The sequence below is a fragment of the Malaya genurostris genome, chromosome 3 (assembly GCF_030247185.1).
Source record: "Malaya genurostris strain Urasoe2022 chromosome 3, Malgen_1.1, whole genome shotgun sequence".
NCBI classification, from domain to species: Eukaryota; Metazoa; Arthropoda; class Insecta; order Diptera; family Culicidae; genus Malaya; species Malaya genurostris.
In genome coordinates this window covers 234,765,332-234,787,606 of record NC_080572.1, presented here as the reverse complement: position 1 = coordinate 234,787,606, position 22,275 = coordinate 234,765,332, and the positions used below count along the sequence as shown (strand labels likewise).

The 22,275-nt window shown below is 37.3% G+C and overlaps 1 protein-coding gene across 7 annotated transcripts in view; it reads right to left on the bottom strand.

Moving 5' to 3' along the window:
* Positions 1-21,256, bottom strand: part of LOC131439593 (centrosomal protein of 128 kDa) — a 47,330-nt gene extending 26,074 nt beyond the window's left edge. For 2 of the 7 annotated variants that reach the window (XM_058610799.1, XM_058610805.1), the window contains exon 1: positions 14,233-14,639. Coding sequence is in view for 1 of the 7 variants with exons in the window: in XM_058610806.1 (XP_058466789.1) it covers positions 20,433-20,620; positions 20,731-20,861 (319 nt within the window). In the remaining 6 variants the exon portion in view is untranslated. Of the gene's footprint in view, positions 1-13,905; positions 14,036-14,232; positions 14,640-20,432; positions 20,621-20,730 lie in introns of those variants that run through there. The other 5 variants (XM_058610806.1, XM_058610802.1, XM_058610800.1 and 2 more) reach the window with 5 other exon arrangements.
* Between the last annotated feature and the right edge of the window lie 1,019 nt (positions 21,257-22,275).

The following is a 22,275-nucleotide window of genomic DNA, read 5'->3' as shown; positions in this document are numbered from 1 at the left end:
GCTGAAGCAAAATTAATTTCACAAAACAGTTGTGTTTGCCCCACCTGTTTCTACCTCATTGCTACAGAAGGAGATGAAATAAATTTGGAATAAAATTTAAATTTGTGTGTTTTATTCACAAAATCCGGGTAGTTTTCGAGCAGACGGTATTGCACATTTCTCCCTATTATTCTTGTAGATGAAGCGATACCGTAATCCCTGATTCTACCATAATAAATGGCAAAATATTTGGTATATGATCCCGTTGACTTTAGGCAAAGAAACTCAACTGGTGTTCAGCAATTATTCATTATTAACCTACCGGCAAACGTCCGGATGAGGTGCTTATGCTGACGAGCCACAAATCGAGCCGATATATGTTACGACCGATGTTTTGTGGAATGACAGCTAGTGTCGAAGTACCGAGAAGGAGGGCTAAGTTATAACTTGTGTTCGGCAGATTCTCTAATTGGTGGCTTGATGGAAAGCTTGTCGAGGGTCGTCCATCATGGGAATGGTTAACGGTTGAGCAGAAGAAAAGTACATACACAGATAAAAATATTTTGTGAATTTACATTTATTTTCATGCACATATTTGGAGCAGGCAATTGAATGGAAAGTTACATTACAAAACTAAGCGGTTTGTAAATATACAGTCTTGTTCAATGAAAAACTAAACAAATCTCAATGTAATTTTACATCAATCGTGGTTTTAAATCAGATTTTCGTTTCAACTGATAGACATTTCATGGTACTATCGATTTACATGTCGTGTAGGTTTCATCTTTTCTTTCTGTGTAGTTGAATAAAGTGTGCCTGTCATTTAGTTACGAATTTTTCACTAGAATATCAACCGAATGAAAATGTATGCGAGATACACGGCAAAGATAATTTTTCTCATTTGTTTTTATTTTCGTAACTCATGCTCGCGGTGAGTTCATTAAATATACTCGGGCGATATCAAAACCAGAACGACCAACCTTATCCGTTTGAAGGTATTCAATCTAGTCTGCGGAAGGCATCGCACCCAGTACGGCTTATCAGATGCAATTATACAATAAATAACCGCGCAATGCCAGTTACAAAACGGTAAAAAGTGAAGCAAAACCACAGAATTACTTTTTGGGGTGGAACATGGCTATCTAGGTCGGCGAAGCAACTGTCTCAAAGATGGTGAACATTAACTGAGCTATGCGACCGATAACGTACCTGTTCTGTACCGGTTGAAATAATAGCGCAATAAAAGTTTACGTCCGGTCCGGTGGGGTCGAAAAGAACTCTCACTTTCGCACTACGTGGGAGAACATGGATTCAAAATTTAGTGCGATACGTGCAGCGTGAGGTGGGAAAGGTGGATTCTTTTTTGCACAACCTTGAACTTCTCAGCTCGGGACAGGAAAGGTCTTCACGAACGTTTGATGTTTTTTTTCACTCTTTCACATCGTCAGAAAGTAATAACCAATTATGCATTCTACAGTTAGCGGCGAATTGATTTCCGTTGGATTACCTTCGTAATTCATTTTAATAGCATTATTCAAATCAAGCACAATTTTGAGGAGATTGATGGTGCTTTCTATAGAACATCGTGTTCCCAGCTGTGATACTATCATCATATTTCAAAATAACACAGACTATGAGGATAATTAAACACAACGGTGTATGTGCGTGTTGGTAGATAAACGATGATAAATGGTATTCAAATCGCAATGATAGCATTTGTGGCACTTTAGCTTCGGTGAAGTATTCCTGATTTTTGCCTTTCTTATATAGAAAGGCTATACAATCACTGTGAAAGCCTACTTTCGAATATATACCATTCGACTCAGTTCGTCGAGTATGCAAAATTTCGATTTTCTCGAAAATGGCTGGACCGATTTTCGCAAAACTTTTCTACAAACTTTTCTACCATTTTTACCTATTTTTATATATATAAAAAATAGGTATAGAATTCGCTCAAACTTTCGAAAATTTTTCCGAGGCCCGGAGGGCCGAATGACATATACCAATCGATTCAGCTCGACGAACTGAGCAAATGTCTGTGTGTGTGTGTGTGTGTGTGTGTATGTGTGTGTGTCCGCATGTGTGTTGTCAACTAAGAGGTCGAGATCTCAGAGATGGCTGGACCGATTTTCATCAAACTAGTCGCAAATGAAAGGTCTCCCCGTCACCCAAAACGCTATTGAATGGTTTTGAGATCGGATGTTTACTTTTTGAGTTATACAAAGTTTTATGTCAAAATTTTCAGTTTTTTGACAGTATCTGTCACAATTGACCTTGAAAACAGAATATGTTTTCAGACTTAGATTCCGCACGGTAATACCTATCCAACAAGCCATAGATTGTTAAAATCCGTCCATTTTTAACGGAGATATCGAAATTTTTCTGTAAGCGACTTTTCCCCCTATTCCAGCAGTAGGAGTTTTGAGCGCTGTATGACAAAGAAATGCTTGGGAGCAACGGAAAACACGATTTTTTATACTGTTACATACAATTGTTTCTAAGAACCAAAAGGATTGTGTACAGCATTCTTTTTCATGCCATTTAGCCTCGGACCGATTTTGGCACGGCTCGTTTTTGGCAACATAATCGTTCGAATATGACATATATAAACCAGATGATGGCAGAATTTTTTTAAATTATTTTGTTTTAAACTACTTACAGCAATAAATGCTGGAACAACATAACATCCATATACCATTCGAATCAGTTCGTCGAGATCAGCAAATGCGTGTGTGACAAATAACTTCAATTAATTTTCTCGGAAAATTTCTTTTCTACAAATTCAGATTCATACGAAAAGTCGTATGCTCCCAAACAAAGTTCCTGCATTATGTTTGGTTCCGACCTCTGATTTCGGAACTACAGGATGATATGTGAAACGAAATCAAAATTGTGTAACTCATTTTTCTTGAAGATGGCTGAACCGATCTAAGATGCAAATGAAATCTAAGAATCATCTAAGATTCAAATGAAAAGTTTCAAAGTTCTATAAAACATCTTGCTTTTCAGTCAGATCCAACTTCCGGTTTCGGGGATTGTATAAAAATGTCTATTCCACATAATTTAATCAGGTTTATCGGGTTAGCAGATTTGGATAGTCGATAAAAAAATTAACTTTTTTCAGTTTTAGTGGTATTCAGTTGTCGATCAGAAGGCACCTAAAAATTTAATTCGTGCTATGATCTCTCAAAGATGTCTTAACTGATTTTCAAATGTTTTGAAACAAATGTAAAGAGTACAGCTACTCTGACTTCGGCCATACCGCTTTTAGAATTCCGGTTCCAGTATAAAATCGTTTCTCAAAGCTCAATCGTTTTCTCAAAAAAAGCCTAATCAAATTTCAGAAACAAAAATTTTAATTAAAACAAACTTATATACAAAAATTAATTATTTTATCCAATTATGACTTCCGGTTCTCGAATTACATGATGATGAATTTTTAAAATTCAAACCGATATAGAAGATGACAATCCCGAAAAGCTTCAAAGTTGAACTCAAAACTGTTGTAATTTATTCGTCATATGGCCATACGAATCGGTTTGGGTTATGCTGGTTCCTGAATACCGGCTCTGGAAGTACCTTAAATTACCGTAAACTCTAGAGTGGAACTTACATATCATGGCATGTTTAATCGATTATCACACTTCTAGATTCAAATTCGATCCGATTTGCAGTTTCGACATTACAGAGTAATGAGTGATTAAAATCTCAAATTGTCGCTTAAAACGAGGGTCATTAAAATAATGTCATGAAAACTTAAACACCGAAGAATATTCATGCAAAAAACACATGCGGATTGATAAAAATAGGTATCATCTCACTGCTAGGTGGATTAAACACGTTTTTCCTTTTACATCTGAAAAAAAAAAACACTTGAAATTCAAATTTTTACTCTAATCACTCTGTATTCCCGGAACCGGGTGTCGATTCAAAAGTCGGAATTTACAGGGATTCTATAACCATCACACTAAACAGATTTATGTGATTTTTAACCACTATTTCCGTAATCAGGAACAGAAATGAGTTTTTTGGCCAACAAGATGCGCTAAGGAGTGTATCGAAAATAAGCTATCCACAAATTTTTCTTCCAAATTATTATAAAAAAACAATATTTTATTCGAACTAAAGATTGATCCTTTATTGTACGAGGTTGAACTTGAGCATAATGAAAACCGGATGAAATTTAAGTTATTTCTTCATGAATTTTCGAACTTTTGATCGAACGCTCTTCACCAAGTTCCGGACAAGTGTTGCATCGCATATTTTGGACGCTAGAGCCCAAATTTTTGTGAACTCCTGCATGTTCCCAGCTGCCTTACCAGTCGAAGCTGAGGGCAATTTGGTGGATTGATATTTTTCTCAACGAAATTTTTACCATTTTCCGCAAGCCAATTGAGAGTGGCTCACTATGCCAAAGAGCCGACTCTAAATTCGGCCAAAGCTGTGGAGGTGTACTATGCTTCTTATAGAAAGGCAGCAATCTCTTCTGAAGACACTCCGATCGATAGATTTCTGATTTTATAGTTTCGGTAGTGTAAAAAATGGTTGACTTCAAACCACAGGAACATATTGCTTGCCATACCAGTATCTTTCGACCGAATTTTTCCACTTGAATCAACCTGTCCGCATCGCTCACATCCTCCCCAACGACGACAGCAAAGTATTGTGGACCAGGAAGGGTTTTTGAGTCCTCTTTTACATAAGTCTCATCATCCAAAACGCATGCATCCGGACACTGCAAAAAACGCGAATACATTTTCCGGGCCCTTGTTGCTGCTTGCTTCTTCTGTTCTACACTTAGTTTCGAGATTTTCTGTTTCTTGTAGGTCTTCAGGTGATTTTGCCTCTTGATAAACTGGATCAATCCGACACTCGTTCCTGCTTATTTGGCCAAATCACGTATTGACATTGATTTGTTCTTCATGATTAGAGTTACCACTTTCTGGTCCAGTTTCGGGTTGGACGAACCGGGTTTTCTGCCTCTTCCTGCTAGCTCATCCAAAGAATAGTGTTCCCCAAACTTATTATTGATGGTGTTAACACTGGCATGATGAATTCCAAACCGCTTCGCCAATTTTCGCATAGTAATACCCTTCTCACTTAGCCGTGTGTCCAGAACCTTAATTTTCATTTTCTTTTCAATACGCGACAATTTCAACCGCACAAACAAGTAAACAAACGAAAGCTGACGGCCAAACACACAGCATTCCGTTATCTGAGAATAAAAAAAAACCATCACAAATACATGCGTACAACACAAATGTATGTGGATAGCTTATTTTCGATACACTTAGAAGATTTTACCAACCAGTTTTAAATAACCCGTTTCTTTTTGCAATCGAATTTATTTTCGAGATTCAAAGGTCGGGTTTCACAGTGATTACAATCAATGTCAAAATTAACGGAAATGGTACTGGATGATCAGAAAGTGCCATACAGATTAGTACTGAGCAAAAATATCATAGTTTTAGAAAGATTCTGCGAATGAAAAAGAGGTCCTGCCGCTGGATGTTGCACTTGCATACTCAGGATTGAAGAGATGAACGCGAGCACACTTCAGAAGCATGTTCGCCTATGCTGATGATGGTGGTGTCGGTTGGTTACTGCTGACGAAGTCTAGATCCATTTTTATATGCCAGAGAACAAAACATTACCGGTTTTTCGGTAGTATAAGTATAAGTGTACATTATTGGAATGATTGAAAATTTGTGTGAGCTCTGATAATTGTATGTGAGTTCCATTTTGGAGGTTTTGAATGCTACTAAAAAAATTTCTCTTTTGTTACATCGTCACTCCCAATGACGAATTTAAATTTTTATACTCATCATCCTGTAAAATATCAAACATACTCATACATATATTCCCCTGAAAATTTCAAATATATTCAAATATTTAAACTCGAAAAAAAGTCTGCGAACTCAAAGTTTTCTTCAAGAATGAAGCACGGAATTGGTATAGCGAACAAAAAAAAAATTCAAAAACCGGTAAATTTGTACAAACGTTCACTAAAAACGTGATTTTCAAAAGTCTACAAAAAAGTCTGCATTTGAAACATGTCTACAGTTTATTTTATAAATCTGCTGATTTACAAACAAATCTGCAGGTATGGCATCTCTAATTCAGACACGGAAGTTAACTCGATGAAATTAAATAGGATCATGTGGGATTATAAGGCATTTCATTTGAATATAAATTTATTAAAATCGTCTTGACCATCTGTTCGACAAATAATCAACAATTTTGGCAAACTAGAAGAGCTTACTGAATAGTTTCGAAATATTTATTCCTTCTTACATCGTGGCTTATTTATTTATTTATTTATTTATTTGGCCTTTAACCACTAGGGTCATTCAGCCCTAAGATCGTGGCTTATAAGAACACACCATTGAAATGGAAGGTTTTAATACTCATCACTCAGCTTTCCCGGAACTAGAAGTCGAATATGAGCTAAGGGACTATATTATAGAAGAAATGTAAAAATCGATCCCTTCTTCTTGCTTCAATCTCTCATTGTCCAATCCGAAATATGTGAGTACATTGCTTAAATTGCTAAATACTTGCACTCACTCTTCAATAAAAAAAAAACAAAAAATTCTAAAGGTACAAGATGAACTTGATTCATCGGCAGTTCATTTGTGTCGTCATTGTATAAAAACTAATGATTTGGCGCGAAATTCGTCAATAGGTAATTAGGTTTTACACAATAACGACACAAATGAACTGCCGATGAATCAAGTTCATCTTTGACGGCTGCCGGTGGTTTGTTTTGTTTTGCGACTGCAAATTAAAAATGACGAAAAAGTGCCTGTTAAAAACGTGTTCCACAGGTAAGAGTACTAAAAAGATTGTCCTGTATGCGTTTCCTTATGTATAAATCCGTTAAGTGTGAGGCAACTTGCAATTTTTAAACTCAAACGATGAAATTCGGATGAACTTTTAAACTGTAAACAAGCCACCGGCCACCGGCGGCTGTCAAAAAAAGTTCATTCTGTTCATTTTGTGAGGTTAAGTCATATTCGTGTAAAACCTAATTCGCAAATTGGCAAAATATTATTCCCTTGTATACTGATATGATATGAATTTACTCCTCCTGAGACCGACACATTCGAGCATCAAAAATGACTCATTTTTACAATTAATCAAACACAAGTTAAATGCATTCCGATTTATTTCAACTACTGAAACATGTAAGTTTGCACGTCTGCTTGGGAAAGTTAGGTGTGTTAGACATACATTTAAATCATTCTTGTGAAATCCAATCATTTTACGAATTACGTTCTACTGAATTGTGTCATATATGGATTTACGTCACCTGTAAATTTAATAATTTTTTGCTGTGCAGTTGTAATTCCAAATGAAAAAAGATCTTGTTTGAATATTTTTCAGTTTTTGTTTTATAAAATGATACATAGTTGAAATCAGTTTGAGCATTGTAAATATGCCAAAAGTTTTGATCTGTAACAATGAACAATTTCAAAATAAACGAGAAAATCTATTTAAAGAATATTTTGGTTACAAATTGAACTAACAGATCGGCTGAAAAGTTCGTATCGTTTCTATTAGAGGGCGCCACTAGAATTAAGTCCATACCATTTTCAGTTAGTACCAACCTTCAAAAGATACGTGTATAAATTTGACAGCTGTCTGATTATTAGTTTGTGAGATATTGCATTTTGAGTGAAGCTACTTTTGTTATTGTGAAAAAAATGGAAAAAAAGGAATTTCGTGTGTTGATGAAACACTACTTTTTGATGAAAAAAAGTGCCGCCGATACCAAAAAATGGCTTGATGAATGTTATCCAGACTCTGCATCGGGCGAAGCAACAATTCGTAAGTGGTATGCAAAATTTCGTACTGGTCATATGAGCACCGAAGACGATGAACGCAGTGGACGTCCAAAAGAGGCTGTTACCGATGAAAACGTGAAAAAAATCCACAAAATGATTTTCAATGACCGTAAAGTGAAGTTGATCGAGATAGCTGACACCCTAAAGATATCAAAGGAACGTGTTGGACATATTATTCACGAATATTTGGATATGAGAAAGCTTTGTGCAAAATGGGTGCCTCGTGAGCTCACAATCGATCAAAAACAACAACGAATTGATGATTCTGAGCAGTGTTTGGAGCTGTTATATCGAAATAAAACCGATTTTTTTCGTCGATATATAGCAATGGACGAAACTTGGCTCCATCCCTTCACTTCGGAGTCCAATTGACAATCAGCTGAGTGGACTGCACGCGATGAACCGAACCCAAAGCGAGGAAAGACTCAACAATCGGCCGGTAAGGTTATGGCGTCTGTATTTTGGGATTCGCATGGTATAATTTTCATCGATTACCTTGAAAAGGGAAAAACCATCAACAGTGACTATTATATAGCGTTATTAGAGCGTTTGAAGGACGAAATATAAAAAAACGGCCTTATTTGAAGAAGAAAAAAGTTTTCTTTCATCAAGACAATGCACCGTGTCACAAGTCGATGAAAACCATGCTGAAATTGAACGAATTGGGCTTCGAATTGCTCCCTCATCCACCGTATTCTCCAGATTTGGCCCCCAGTGACTTTTTCCTGTTCTCAGACCTCAAGAGAATGCTCGCTGGTAAAAAATTTAGAAGCAATGAAGAGGTAATCTCTGAAACTGAGGCCTATTTTGAGGCAAAGGACAAATCGTACTACAAAAATGGTATCGAAAAGTTGGAAGATCGCTATAATCGCTGTATCGCCTCTGATGGCAATTATGTTGAATAATAAAAACGAATTTTGGCAAAAATGTGTGTTTCTATTAAACGATACGAACTTTTCGGCCGAACTGTTATCTTTGTCTGTTTTACTAGCGAACAAAACATGTAAACCCACTACACTCAACCACTAAGAAAATTCCTTAATTCTATGAGTCGATTTTGCACTATACACTTTGTGCGATTATTCGTTCAATTCGTGCGGTTGAAATTGTAGGCGCACCTTACTTTGGCATTGAGTTTTACCTTAATGCTTGATCATATCAAACAGAAAACTACAATTCTGAGTTATTTGTGGTATTTTTATACAACTGAATTTGCTGACTATGATTGCTGACCATAATTACCGATGATATGAAAAAACAATTATGTGGCTGCGACAAATACAACAAGAGATATTCTAGATAAAGTTGTACAGGGTAAATTTTGAAAAGGTGTCCCATAGTTAAGTGAGTCGTATTCACAACAAAAACATTTTTATTTATTTTCATTTCGATTGTAATTTATTTTGGTTCAAGGAGATATATTACAGTTTTTTTTTGAGAATCACATCGCGGAAATGACCACCTTCATTTGGCCAATGTATCGGTCGATATGGCGACGATTTCTCGTCGTATGTTGTCTTTGAGCTGAGCTATGGTTCTTGCGATCTGTTTTAGTCTTTCTTAAGACGTAGAGCCGTCTTGAGCTAGTTTTAAATATCTAACGGGGAAAACAGATTGGAAAACTGACATGCGAATACAATAATGTAATGAGAGCCGCGAAAATGTTGTCGCAGAGACGGGACTCTTGGTTCTTAGCTTAGCAGTAGTATAAGGTAAGTATACCTTGGATTTCGAATAGCCTAACAAAAAAAAAAGTCTGGTGGCGTTAGATCGGGTGATCTCTGGGGTCAGTCAAACTGGCTGTTTTTCGATATGACTCGTCCAGAGAACAAAGGTAGTACCAAACCGATTGTTAGTCGAGCGGTAGGGCATGTTGCATCGTCCTGTTGAAACCAGTAGCCATTCAAACCATTTTCCCGGACAATGCGCATCACAAAATCATTTCTCATGGCTTGTTATCAAACCATTAACAGTTTTCGTTTCTCCATCATCGTCTTGGAAAAAATAAAGACTGTAATTTTTTGGTCGTATAGAGGCTGTTCCTTCAGTGGCATAGAACCGACAATTTTGTTTATTAACGCATCCATTTAACGTGAAATTGATGGTATTGATGGCTTCGTCTGACATAATGATTTTTCACCAAAAGTTGAATGCTATTTTGAATGTAAAGTTGAACAATTTCAGTGCGTTCTTTTGATGTGTACTATTTCATGGTAACATTGTCTTGGAGTGACGCTCCCTACGCTGTATGTCTAACGCTCGTATTGTACTGTATTTTCGACCCAAATACTGTGCACTGTTTTTTACCCTCAAATGTACTGTATTTTAATTTTTACTGTATTTTCCACACTGAAAATTAATATACAATTTAAATCTTTAACGCATCGAATTTCGATTTGTGGTAGAACAAAACATCAGAAAGGACAGTGACATCACGTAACAAAATGTCTCAACCAAGAAGAATCATACGAGGTCTGTTCAAAAAGTTCCCGGAATTTTTTAATTGCGCGCGTCTGGAGAGTCCGGTGGTCAAACAATTTTTTTTTATTGTGTTGGTACATATGTCCCTAATGTATGGTGAAATTTTCAGCTGTATTCATTGTTTACATTCTGTCTTGTAGCGGCTGGTGTAGACGTGTTTTTTTGAGCTCGGCGATTTTTGTTAGTTTAAACAATGGAAGAATTGAAGAATTTGTATTAAATTTTGCGTGAAAAATGAAATAAAGTGTAACCAAGTGTGTGAAATGTTACAGAGAGCCTACGGTGAGTCTGCTATGAAAAAAAACAAGTGTTTACGAGTGGTATAAGCGTTTCCAAGATGGCCGCGAAGACGTTGAAGACGACGAACGCTCCGGTCGACCCAGCACATCAATAATCGATGAAAATGTAGGAAAAGTGGAAAAAATGATTATGTATGATCGCCGAATCACTATTAGAGAAGTTGCTGATGAAGTTGGCATATCAGTTGGCTCATGCCATCATATTTTTTCAAATGTTTTGGGCATGAAACGAGTGACAGCAAAATTCCTTCCAAAACTGCTGAATTTTGAAAAAAAAAAACAAACGCATTACCATCGCTCAGGAGCTGTTAAACGACGTCAACGACGATCCAAATTTACTTGAAAGGGTCATAACTGGTGATGAAACATGGGTGTACGGTTATGATGTCGAAACATAAGCACAATCGTCCACGTGGAAGCACCCAACGTCACCAAGACAAAAATCGCCGAGCTCAAAAAAACACGTCTACACCAGCCGCTACAAGACAGAATGTAAACAATGAATACAGCTGAAAATTTCACCATACATTAGGGACATATGTACCAACACAATAAAAAAAAATTTTGACCACCGGACTCTCCAGACGGGCGCAATTTAAAAATTCCGGGAACTTTTTGAACAGACCTCGTATGCTTCTCAAAAAATGTTTGATGTACAATTGGTGCATTTTTTTAGTTTTTGTCGAACTTAAAAATGCCCTTAAATGAAAATAGTATAGCACTTTTTTTGTGGAATTTAAAAGTTCCAAATTTTGGTCTACATGGTTTATGAACGGTCCCTAACCCGAGCAACCCAATCGATCACCGGTGCATCAAATGCAGTGAACACCCACACAAACGAACACATATTTAGCATACAGCGCCGCACTGCACACATGTTAAATGTAGTAAATCCATCAACAAATTACCGAGATACAAGCGCTTCAATGTAGGTCCATAAAATCTAATGCTAAAAGTTCTGAATTGGCCTGTTAGTTCCCGTAGAATCAACAAATTCAATATACTCAAGCGCACACGGTGTGCAGCGGATGGAAGAAAATGACACATCACAAAAAGCAAGCATCCCGCGAGCATGTCACTTGCTTATTTGGCGGCTGGCTGCCGATTGAAGTTAAAATTGTTATATGACATATATTTATAAAATCCCTTTTGTGCGAACGTTCATGCGATGCGAAGAGAACGATACTTTTTCTTGCATTACGTAAATACTCCCTATACCGTACGAAGCAGCAGATCTGCTACTACATGAAATTCTAGGTGCAGACCAACGATCGAAACCGTCGGCCGTGCACGAAATATCAATAGGATGACATCATGTGATTGGTTAGTGAAAACCTAGGTCGATTCTAACCAATTTTTCAATAGTACGCTATTGAAATACTGAAACGATGTTACCATATAGGTTTAAGTTGAATGTTTCCGAATCAATTGATCATATAAATCCATCCACAGATCACTGAGTTATTAGCGTTCAATATGATGACAAAAAATCTAACGCGGCTAGTTTTCTAATTTTTAATTGACACTCGTTCACGTATAGCGATGAGTAAGGCATTTTTAATGGCAAAATATGGTAAAATAAGTGCAGCCTACATGTCTAGAAAGTTTCATTTAAATCTGAGAGGTTGTTGCCAACTCCTTTTCGACATCACCAGTAAATCACATTGTAGAAAACTTGACATTTGGGCTGCTCTACATCGGCGTGGATTCAACGAAGACAACGAAAGCATCAATCAATGACATTTTCTAGGGCTACTGCCATGACATTTTTCGTTATATACGCACGCATAACAAATGTGTCATTTATTGATCCGTCATAGTGAATAAGTCGTGTTTTGCACCAGAAATATATCATAAAGGTCAATGACGTCATAACAAATGACGGGAATGCAGGTGTGCATTATACACAAACAAAAATTTTTATTCGGTTACTTTTTTACACTGATGTGTTATGCTTTCTGTATGATGATAACATATTTCACATTTTTATGCGGTGTGAATCTCCCAGATAAATCAAATTTTAGTGTATGTACTATTGACGTGAATATGGCGCCTTTTTAAAATTCCCTCTGTTCATGAATGGGCCGAATTTAATCGCGATTATCTCTTGTTGTATTTATTTCGTCACGTACTTGTTCCCATCGAAAACGATCCATAATATGGTATGTCACGTAAGCTACTTTCAACGGGTGCTCCTTCATCCGGTGAATACAAGGAATATGATTAAATAAAACCATACCAACTTCTTTTAGAAGCAGTAGGCTATTTGTTTGAGTATTGGAACAGCAATTCATAACTACCCAGAGTAATTCTTCTGCTCTATATTTACTTGCAACTGATTCTAGTACATTTCAGGATGGCTATAGATAAGAAAGAGAAAGGAAACACTTTCGAAAATTCGGTCGTTTCCGTGTAAATATTCATTTAATACTTCTATTTGAAACTGTTGGCTCTTATCACCACGGAGGAGCAATGTTTGTGAACATTCCTTTGATAATATCAACCATAGATGAATACTTTCTCCAAAGGAAAATGCGAGGATAAGGAACGTGACACCGGGTACCGTGCCCTGCCTACAGTGCCTACAGCGACATTGCGAGGGGGAAGAATTGAGTAAACAAGCAAGTGAGCCACGGAGGAGAGTTTTCCCTGTCCTGTCTATTTGTCCTTACAGCAGCAGTGGCTTATCGATTATGAGAAGACGCGCGCATACCAATACAATGTTACGTGGTGAGATGAGGCGGTGGTAGCCACGTAATTCCGTCAGTGGGAGGATAGAAATGGCTACCAGATTCGTCTATTTCAGTTACAATCATTTTAAATGTAGACATTCTCATTCTGGCCGATGAAAAAAATAAGTTTTTCAATTGATGAAAAAATCATTCCTTGAATAAAATTATATGAACAAAAAATTTCCACTCCTATTGAAAAGATTCTATGTTAACATAGATTGTAAGGTGAATATTGAAATATGTAAGTTTATTCCTCATCACAATTTCGAAAATTATTTGTTAACTTGAAATTTTTGCCTCCGTGGCTACCTATGATTTTTTTATAAGAAAAACAATTTTCAATTAATGGTAAATAAACAACGCAGGCTGGCAGCACTTGCGGGTCCCTTCCACAGATAGCGATCTGACAAAAGCACTACCGTGCAACAGTATTCACTCTATCTTTCTTTCACTGTTTTTTTTTCTCTCCAATATCCACCCGTCGGAATGCGTTGAAAATGCGGAGTGCGTGGGTGGCTGATTGTTCTATGGCAATGGAAAAGCATTCCATTTCGTAGGTGTAATTACATGTATTTTTGCGTTATTTTTTTCCCCTGAAGGTTTCACATTTTTTTTCGCAAACTTTTCTTCTCTTCTCACATGGCGAGTTCACTTGGTTTGATTGGAGGGATGACACCAGATCATCACATCCTGCAACTTTTGGCATCCACAGTAAACACACCAACAACGGCAGCAACTAATGCGACCTTGCTCGTTCTAATCCAATTTTCTCCGAGCTGTTGGAGTACACTTTTCACTTTCCACACGATTAAACCAACATGCTCCACCTGTCAAATGGGTTTGCCTTCTTTTACATTTTGCCTATCTCATTAAATCTACGCTGTCAGGCCTCACCTCGGTGGAATACGTACGTTGATGAAGGATACGGGCGAGAATTGATTTCATTTGTCTTCAGGGGATCCTGTTTCGAGATTGAATTTTCCACATCATTCAAAACCCGTTCTGAAAGCAGAGTTTCACATCGGGGTCATGTACAGTCTAATCCCTGAATGGACCGAAGCACAGTGCACAGATGGTGCAAAAGTAATCACCGAGATTCGTCATAAAAAATTTAACACCTAAAGTTTCACTACCTTTTTGATTGGCAGGACACAAAGTTGACAAGTGTCCAGAACTAATGAGAAAATAGCTTTTGCAGTACTACAGAACAGAATTTCCCGCTCCTGGTTTAGGAGGCAGATTTTCGGCTCCCAACCGAAGGGTACGAAGCTGGTCGAATCCAAGGGAGAACTGAAACTGTAGAAATCCTTCAAAGGATCCCCCACTGTATCCGAGTGGAGCAGATTTCCACGTTTCTCTATTCTTCTTATTGACTAACTCTCTCTCCCTCTCTTGTTCGCATACATGATTGACATAATCATCAGGAAGTTGAGAGAGAAAGAGAGAAAGCTTTTTGTGTTGCCTTTTCCTGGAGGAACTGCGAAGCTTACCGAAGACACTGTAAGAATAGTTGCTGATTCTTTTTGAAAAAGATTCGATTAGTAAGTGTCACAAAATACACAAACAATTGCCCTCGGCATCTTATAGCTTAACGCAGTGTGCCTTAATATATATTATTGAATAAAAAATACACAAACAATTTGCAAACAAAAAAAAACTTTTCATAATTTTTTAAAATTTATGAAATTTTCAAGAATTGAGTACACAATTAGTGCTTTTACAGAAATCGACAGAGTTATTGGGCATTTTCGCTCCACCAAACTTTTCGTGTTCCTTTTAGGTCCCATGAGAATCTGTTAGCTCGATCGGTGAAACTATATTTCCTCGCCGAGGTTTAAACTTTGTATGGATTTTACCATGGAAAAATTGACTTTCGACATTTGCAAAAAAAATTATTAAAGGAAACCCGACACAAGGTCCGGACTCTGTATTTTGTGATGTGCATAGTGTAATATTAAAACTACATGAATTGTACTTCGAATTGTTCCCACATCCAAGGATGGCTTTTATCGTGTCAAAGAACGCTCACTAGCAACTCTTCACACGATTGAATCAGTGCCATCAAAGAGAGACGGATATCATCGCAATAACAAAAACCCGGCATGGCTCATTTAATATAGAATAGACACTAGTGCAAGAGCGAATTTCTCTCGATGACATTTATAAGGATCAAATGTTAGCACGCTACCGTGTGGATCCTCTCTGAAGCAACAAACGGTCGCTTATTCTCGTTTCGCGATCCGATTATATACAGGCAGTTGATAATTGCGATAGAATCATTTTACTATTGCCGCTTATTCTAACTATGTGCATATACCTTTGTATAAGTTGTGTATATGAAAATGTCTGTGAATGCTCCACACAAGGGTTTTGAAATATTGCAACCTAGTATGAGAATCATCAAGTTGAATCATCGATTCGATTTTCTGTGATAATTGTCAACTTGCGATTCTCTCTTGTTAAATTCCACACAGCAACGATCATTATCAGACTGTAATTTTTTAAGGGCCGTGAAATACTTAGAGTATGAAGTGGAGCGAAGAAATGTAGAAAAATTCTCTCGCGGTTCATGCATTGAGAGACTCGAGTTCTTGTAGCATCTTCTACCGAATTGAAAATGTTGTATACAATATAGATTGCAATATATCAGCTTCTGTCGAATTTTCGGCAATCACCAAACACTGCCCACATCCACTGTATTCGCCAGATTTGGCTCCCAGCGACTATTAGCTGTTTGCAGACTGAATATTTAGCTCGCCGGTAAGAAATTTCGCATGAATGAAGACGTTATCGCTGAAACTGAGGCAGAAGATAAATCGTTCTACAAAAGTGGAAATGTTAGAGCGTCACTGGAATAATTGCGTTGCTCTTGATGGAGATTACGTTGATGAAGTTAATCTCGGACATTTCAGCCAATGGCATATATTGATCATTTTCTTTCCAAAAATATTTATTATATATACTGTTTGACAACTCTATCCACTTTGATGGAGCAAGAACCTAACAATTTTACACCTCTATTGACTCGTCTTTTCATTCAATTAATTGATTAATCAAAATTAATCAAAAAGTTTGCATTTTCGTTAGTTTACTGCTCTATAAACCTTGGAATAATGGAATCTTGTAAATTTCTTGTACTATTCGCTTTACTTTTCATTGAAATAAAACTAGAAACTTTTCAAAAGTAGTAAATTTTCGCTGGTTGACAACTCTATGCACTTTGAATGTACATGAATGTAGTAAATTTTGACATCTAAAGAGTTGCCTTTTCAATACATTTTTTTTAAACTTGAAAATATTCGGTGATTGACAACCCTAACGCGTTATTTTTTATTGACATTGACCATTTCAACTAACATTATCGAGATGAAAACCGTCACTAATATCGCCATTATAAATTTCTTCATGAAAGTGTATTACCAGAAATGAGTTTCTATTGATGATTATCATTCTTTCATTACATTCATCGCCCAATAAGAGTAATGTACGATTCAGACGATCCGGCTTCTTCCGTCACCGGAACGTCAGCCTCCGTCAAAATTAGTCAAATGAGTTTTGCCTTTGCGCATTCACACGATCCAGCAGAGATCCGGAACGTCAACGTCCTTCAAAGGCAAGCTCCGTCAACATTTCTCCGAAAGAATATTTGACGGACTGTGCTTATCGCACACATGCACGATTCATATGATTACGGTATTGAGCTGACGTTTGTTATGTATGTATTTGGTGTCAAGATCCCACTCTTAAACGAAATATACCACATATAAGTAATTAAACTTATCAGTAGATTTGCGTTACGTTGTTGAGTGGAACTGATTGTTTTGTTTCTTCCTCTTTCTAGTTAATTTTGAAAGTTATTTATTCGATTAAAAGGTAGGAAAACAACAGATCGATTAGCTTCAAAAGCTCCCAGATTTTGTATTAGTGGAATAAAATTGTGCGAAACTAAGTTCTTCCAATTCTGCGTGTAGGAAAATGACATGACGGACACGGATAGGAAACCGGATCGTGTGAATAAGAATGACGGTGACGGACGTTGACTTTCCGGTGACGGTGACGTAAAAAGCCGGACCGTCTGAATCGTACTTAAGACTGTCGCCACTACATTCACGCTGTGCTTGCTCATGACTGTCACATGCGACAGTCATCTGTGCGAACCGCGCGACATTCATATATGACAGCCCGGATAGCAGGCAACGTGAAAGTTTCCATCCACACGACATCCATAGCAAACATCTACAGTCTTAGGAACCAACTTGGGAATTTCAACGATTGTCTAAATGCAGCAATAAAAACAGCGAAGAAACGATTGTGAAACTTATTGAAATTACTAGGTAATGCAAACAAAATTTGATTTTCAATACAACTGGCCATGCTATATACCATTCAACTCAACTCGACGAACTGAGCAAATGTCTGTGTGTGTAGGTAACAGATCGGCTGAAAAGTTCGTATCGTTTCTATGAGAGGGCGCCACTAGAATTAAATCCATACCATTTTCAGTTAGTACCAACCTTCAAAAGATACGTGTATAAATTTGACAGCTGTCTGATTTTTAATTTGTGAGATATTGCATTTCGAGTGAAGCTACTTTTGTTATTGTGAAAAAAATGGAAAAAAGGAATTTCGTGTGTTGATGAAACACTACTTTTTGATGAAAAAAAGTGCCGCCGATACCAAAAAATACTTGATGAGTGTTATCCAGACTCTGCACCGGGCGAAGCAACAACTCGTAAGTGGTTTGCAAAATTTCGTACTGGTCATATGAGCACCGAAGACGATGAACGCAGTGGACGTCCAAAAGAGGCTGTTACCGATGAAAACGTGAAAAAAATCCACAAAATGATTTTCAATGACCGTAAAGTGAAGTTGATCGAGATAGCTGACACCCTAAAGATATCAAAGGAACGTGTTGGACTTATTATTCACGAATATTTGGATATGAGAAAGCTTTGTGCAAATGGGTGCCGCGTGAGCTCACAATCGATCAAAAACAACAACGAATTGATGATTCTAAGCAGTGTTTGGAGCTGTTATATCGAAATAAAACCGATTTTTTTCGTCGATATATAACAATGGACGAAACATGGCTCCATCACTTCACTCCGAAGTCCAATCGACGGTCAGCTGAGTGGACTGCACGCGATGATGAAGAGGTAATCGCTGAAACTGAGGCCAATTTTGAGGCAAAGGACAAATCGTAAAGTATCGAAAAGTTGGAAGATCGCTATAATCGCTGTATCGCCTCTGATGGCAATTATGTTGAATAATAAAAACGAATTTTGGCAAAAAAATGTGTGTTTCTATTAAACGATACGAACTTTTCAGCCGAACTGTTAGGTATATATGTGTGTATATGACAAATAATGTAACTCGATTTTCTCTGAGAGGGCTGAACCGATTTTCACAAACTCAGATTCAAGTGAAAGGTCTTATGATCCAATAGATTGTTATTGAATTTTATCCCGATCCGACTTCTGGTTCCGGATTTACGGTTGCCACATTTAAATCTATATTAACTTGACATAACTGAAAATGCGATGGTAGAATAAAGTTTTTGATTTAATTCGAGTTTGAAAAAAAAAAATCTTGACAGATTCTTTTAGTTTTTCCACAACCTAAATAGATGCTGGCTGATCTTCGTGCATTGTAAGTTATTACTATTACGGTGGATACGATTGCGCTAGTCTATTTCAAACAGAGTGCTTCAATCATCTTTCGATTACGGGCAGCTGTTGAGATAAGAAGTGTTTCTGCATCCCTGTTGGGGATTCCTTTTCGATGAATAGTCAGTTATTCACACTTACTGCGGTGAGTATCACGCCGGCAATATAAACATTATGCCAACTTTTTGTCTTAGGTGACCAGCGATTTACATGGACTCTTTATGTCCTGACCACATATAAAGGTATTATCCTTTTTTTATAGCTGAGACCGGAACTAAACTGGACAGCTTAAATATCTTATAAACCAACAATTACTTCGATCCATAGAGCGCTTTCATGTGACAGGTCAGTTCGTCAGTTGGTTGGATGATGCTGAGTCAATTCAGTTTGGCGTTAGTCACATTCATGTCCAGAGGTGTACGTTTTTGTTGCTTCTTTTTCCTTAATTCCTGATTTTTTGCTGGTATCTTTTGGACAGATCACGAGTGAACAGTGTCTTGTGTCATTGTCAAACTTGTTTAGTTTAAATTTTAATTAAGGCATGAATCGTCGTTTGATCTATAAGTTAATCATGGATGGGCGCTGACAAAGTTGGAAGAAGATCAACTTTTATATCAACAAATTTTTGTTCAGCGACGAAGTTCATTTCTGGTTGAATGGATACGTCTACAAGCAAAATTGCCACACCTGGAGTGAAGACCAGCCAGAATCATTGCAAGAACTACCAATGCATCCTAAAAAAGTCACTATTTGGTGTGGATTATGGGCCGGTGGCATTTTTCGTAAAATACCGGCCGACATGTGTGTTCGAACGAGTGTGCCGAAATTGAACCTTCCGCATGGGCCATCTAGAGCGGAGCCGCAGCCAACATTTGAATGAAATCATCTTTCAATATTAAATTATATTGACCGTTTTATCGATTCAAACAGAGATTTCATCAATTTTCTTAATGTTTGTTTTTTGAAAATCAAATCCTATACCTCTGGAAAAATCACCCTTTATTTATAACAAACCCTTAAACTCTTGCACGAGACAATATTATTTACAGTAATCAGTAATTATCAATCGTTCATAAATACGCCAATCTCTTCTAAATGCACACCGCCATTATCAGTAGTATTGCTAAAAACTGAAGCATCAACAAAAATATTGACTAGTGTTAGGGTTACTAAAGCTCGCATTTTAGATTGCTCACATTCTCACATATACAATTAAATAACGTAACTCGACGTATGTGACAGACTGCGATCTATTTTACTCAAATTTAGCGTTTAGCGTTGACGACGCTCTTAACGTATGTAACTGAATCAAAATATTGCTCAACATTAATCAGTGAAGCCCTTGAAGCACTAATTGATCCCTCTGCTGCACATGGCTTGCAAATAGTGACACTTGTGTGTGTGTGTGTCAAACTACTCAGCACTCACCCTTCTGAATCGCTATCTCCAGACGGCGATTCTCATGATGTACCACCGATGTGATGTAGGAAATTATGAACAACCAGAGCACAGTCATCAAGATCGCCAGCCACAGTCCAAAATTTCTGCAATCGATATGCGATGACCTGCTTCGATCGTCATCGTGCCGAATGGACGTTGTCCTTGGACGTGTTTTCCTACAATGGTACCACAACAATTGATGAGCCGCTGAGTGAAAACATTCTATTTTTGGAGCATAACATGTCGCGATCACGAGGAATTTGCTTGTCACACTCTCGCTACCTACCTTCGAACTTTACGCTTGCGTTGGTTGGTTATCTCCGGTAATTCTAGGTCCGACAGACTCTTGGAGTCGTCCGAAAGCTGCAGTAGTTTGAAAGACTCAGTCTTGCTTTCCCCGTTCATAGTAATAATCATTACGGTATGTACAAACTTAGAGACTAATAAAATGTGTGGTGTTCTTATCTACTAGGGAATCACAGCACTATTTCATAGGATGAATTTATTGCAACTGTTCAAATCGCACACTCGTTTTCCTGGGGGAATTTAAAGCTAATCCGTCACGAGCCACTATTCATAATTGGTGTACACGAAGCTCTTTACATAATGCCTCTCTAATACATTGCTTTACCTTACCGATAAGCAACCTACAAAAGGATCTCTGTCTTATCGTTATCACCTGCGAAAACAAGAGCTCTCGACATTCTGAATGCGGTTCAACAATGTACGATCTCAACGAACGAAACTGGGCCGTCTACCTTCGGCCGTATGCGCGTGGTAATAACAAACTTGTTTACTCGAAATAATAAAACAAAATTCGGTTCTCGAATCTGACTTGAGGATTGGGAGTTAGATTCAGGTGCCCCAAATCGTTCAAGTGTGCATACACACACACGAAGACATTATTAATTCCATAATGACGTCACAACCATGTAGTCTGTCAGTTCATTTCAAAGAACCGAAATTTTAAATAGCTTTGTTTATACTTTGCTAACATAAATTGTTCCCATGTTTCTGTACAGACTACGCATAACGAAAGTATTTCTTAAATATACGAAATAAGTATTCAATATCATAACGAAGCTTCTACTTCGACTTCTCACACAACTATAGACGCAATATTAAAAACTTTTCTATGAGCAGCACATTTTGTTCCTTTTTCAGTCAATCTGCACTAAACACGGAAAGCTGTCAATGGAACGAAACTGAGAAATGATTCAAAGAATGACCAAGTTACAAACAAGTTTGCATACAATTTCTTACGGTATCTTGAGAATTGACGAGTTAGAGTTTATTTTCTTGGTGATAAATATTGTTGTTCGATATGACAGTTGAACCATCAAGATTGAAATATCTACTTGCTTGTTAAGATCAAACTTACAATTTAGTTGGATACTAGTTTTGCAAAGCTTAGCTCCTATTGTAAACAAAATACAAATCGCAAGCATTGAATTAAAATACTATACTACTTAATATACTTTTGCGATTGCTGCGCTGCCCGAGTAGCGAGCTTTGAACTAAGCGATGGTGATAATTTTCAGATTTTGCTTGAAGATTCGAACAAAAGTCAGGGTTTTTATTTTTTTATGAATCAAATACTAACATACAAAAACGTGTGAAAATTTGGTAAAAAAATCGATCATTAATGATTCAGTAACTTTCCGTGGTATGTTTGATTGATATTCATGGAGAAATCGTAACATGAAATACCAAATTCGAAGAAGTGAGGTTGGGTACTGTTTTCATATCTGGGATATTCTATGTTTTTTGGGTTGGATTTTGATAATAGTTGATAAATTATGATCAAAAGTTTTATGACTAGTCTATTTAC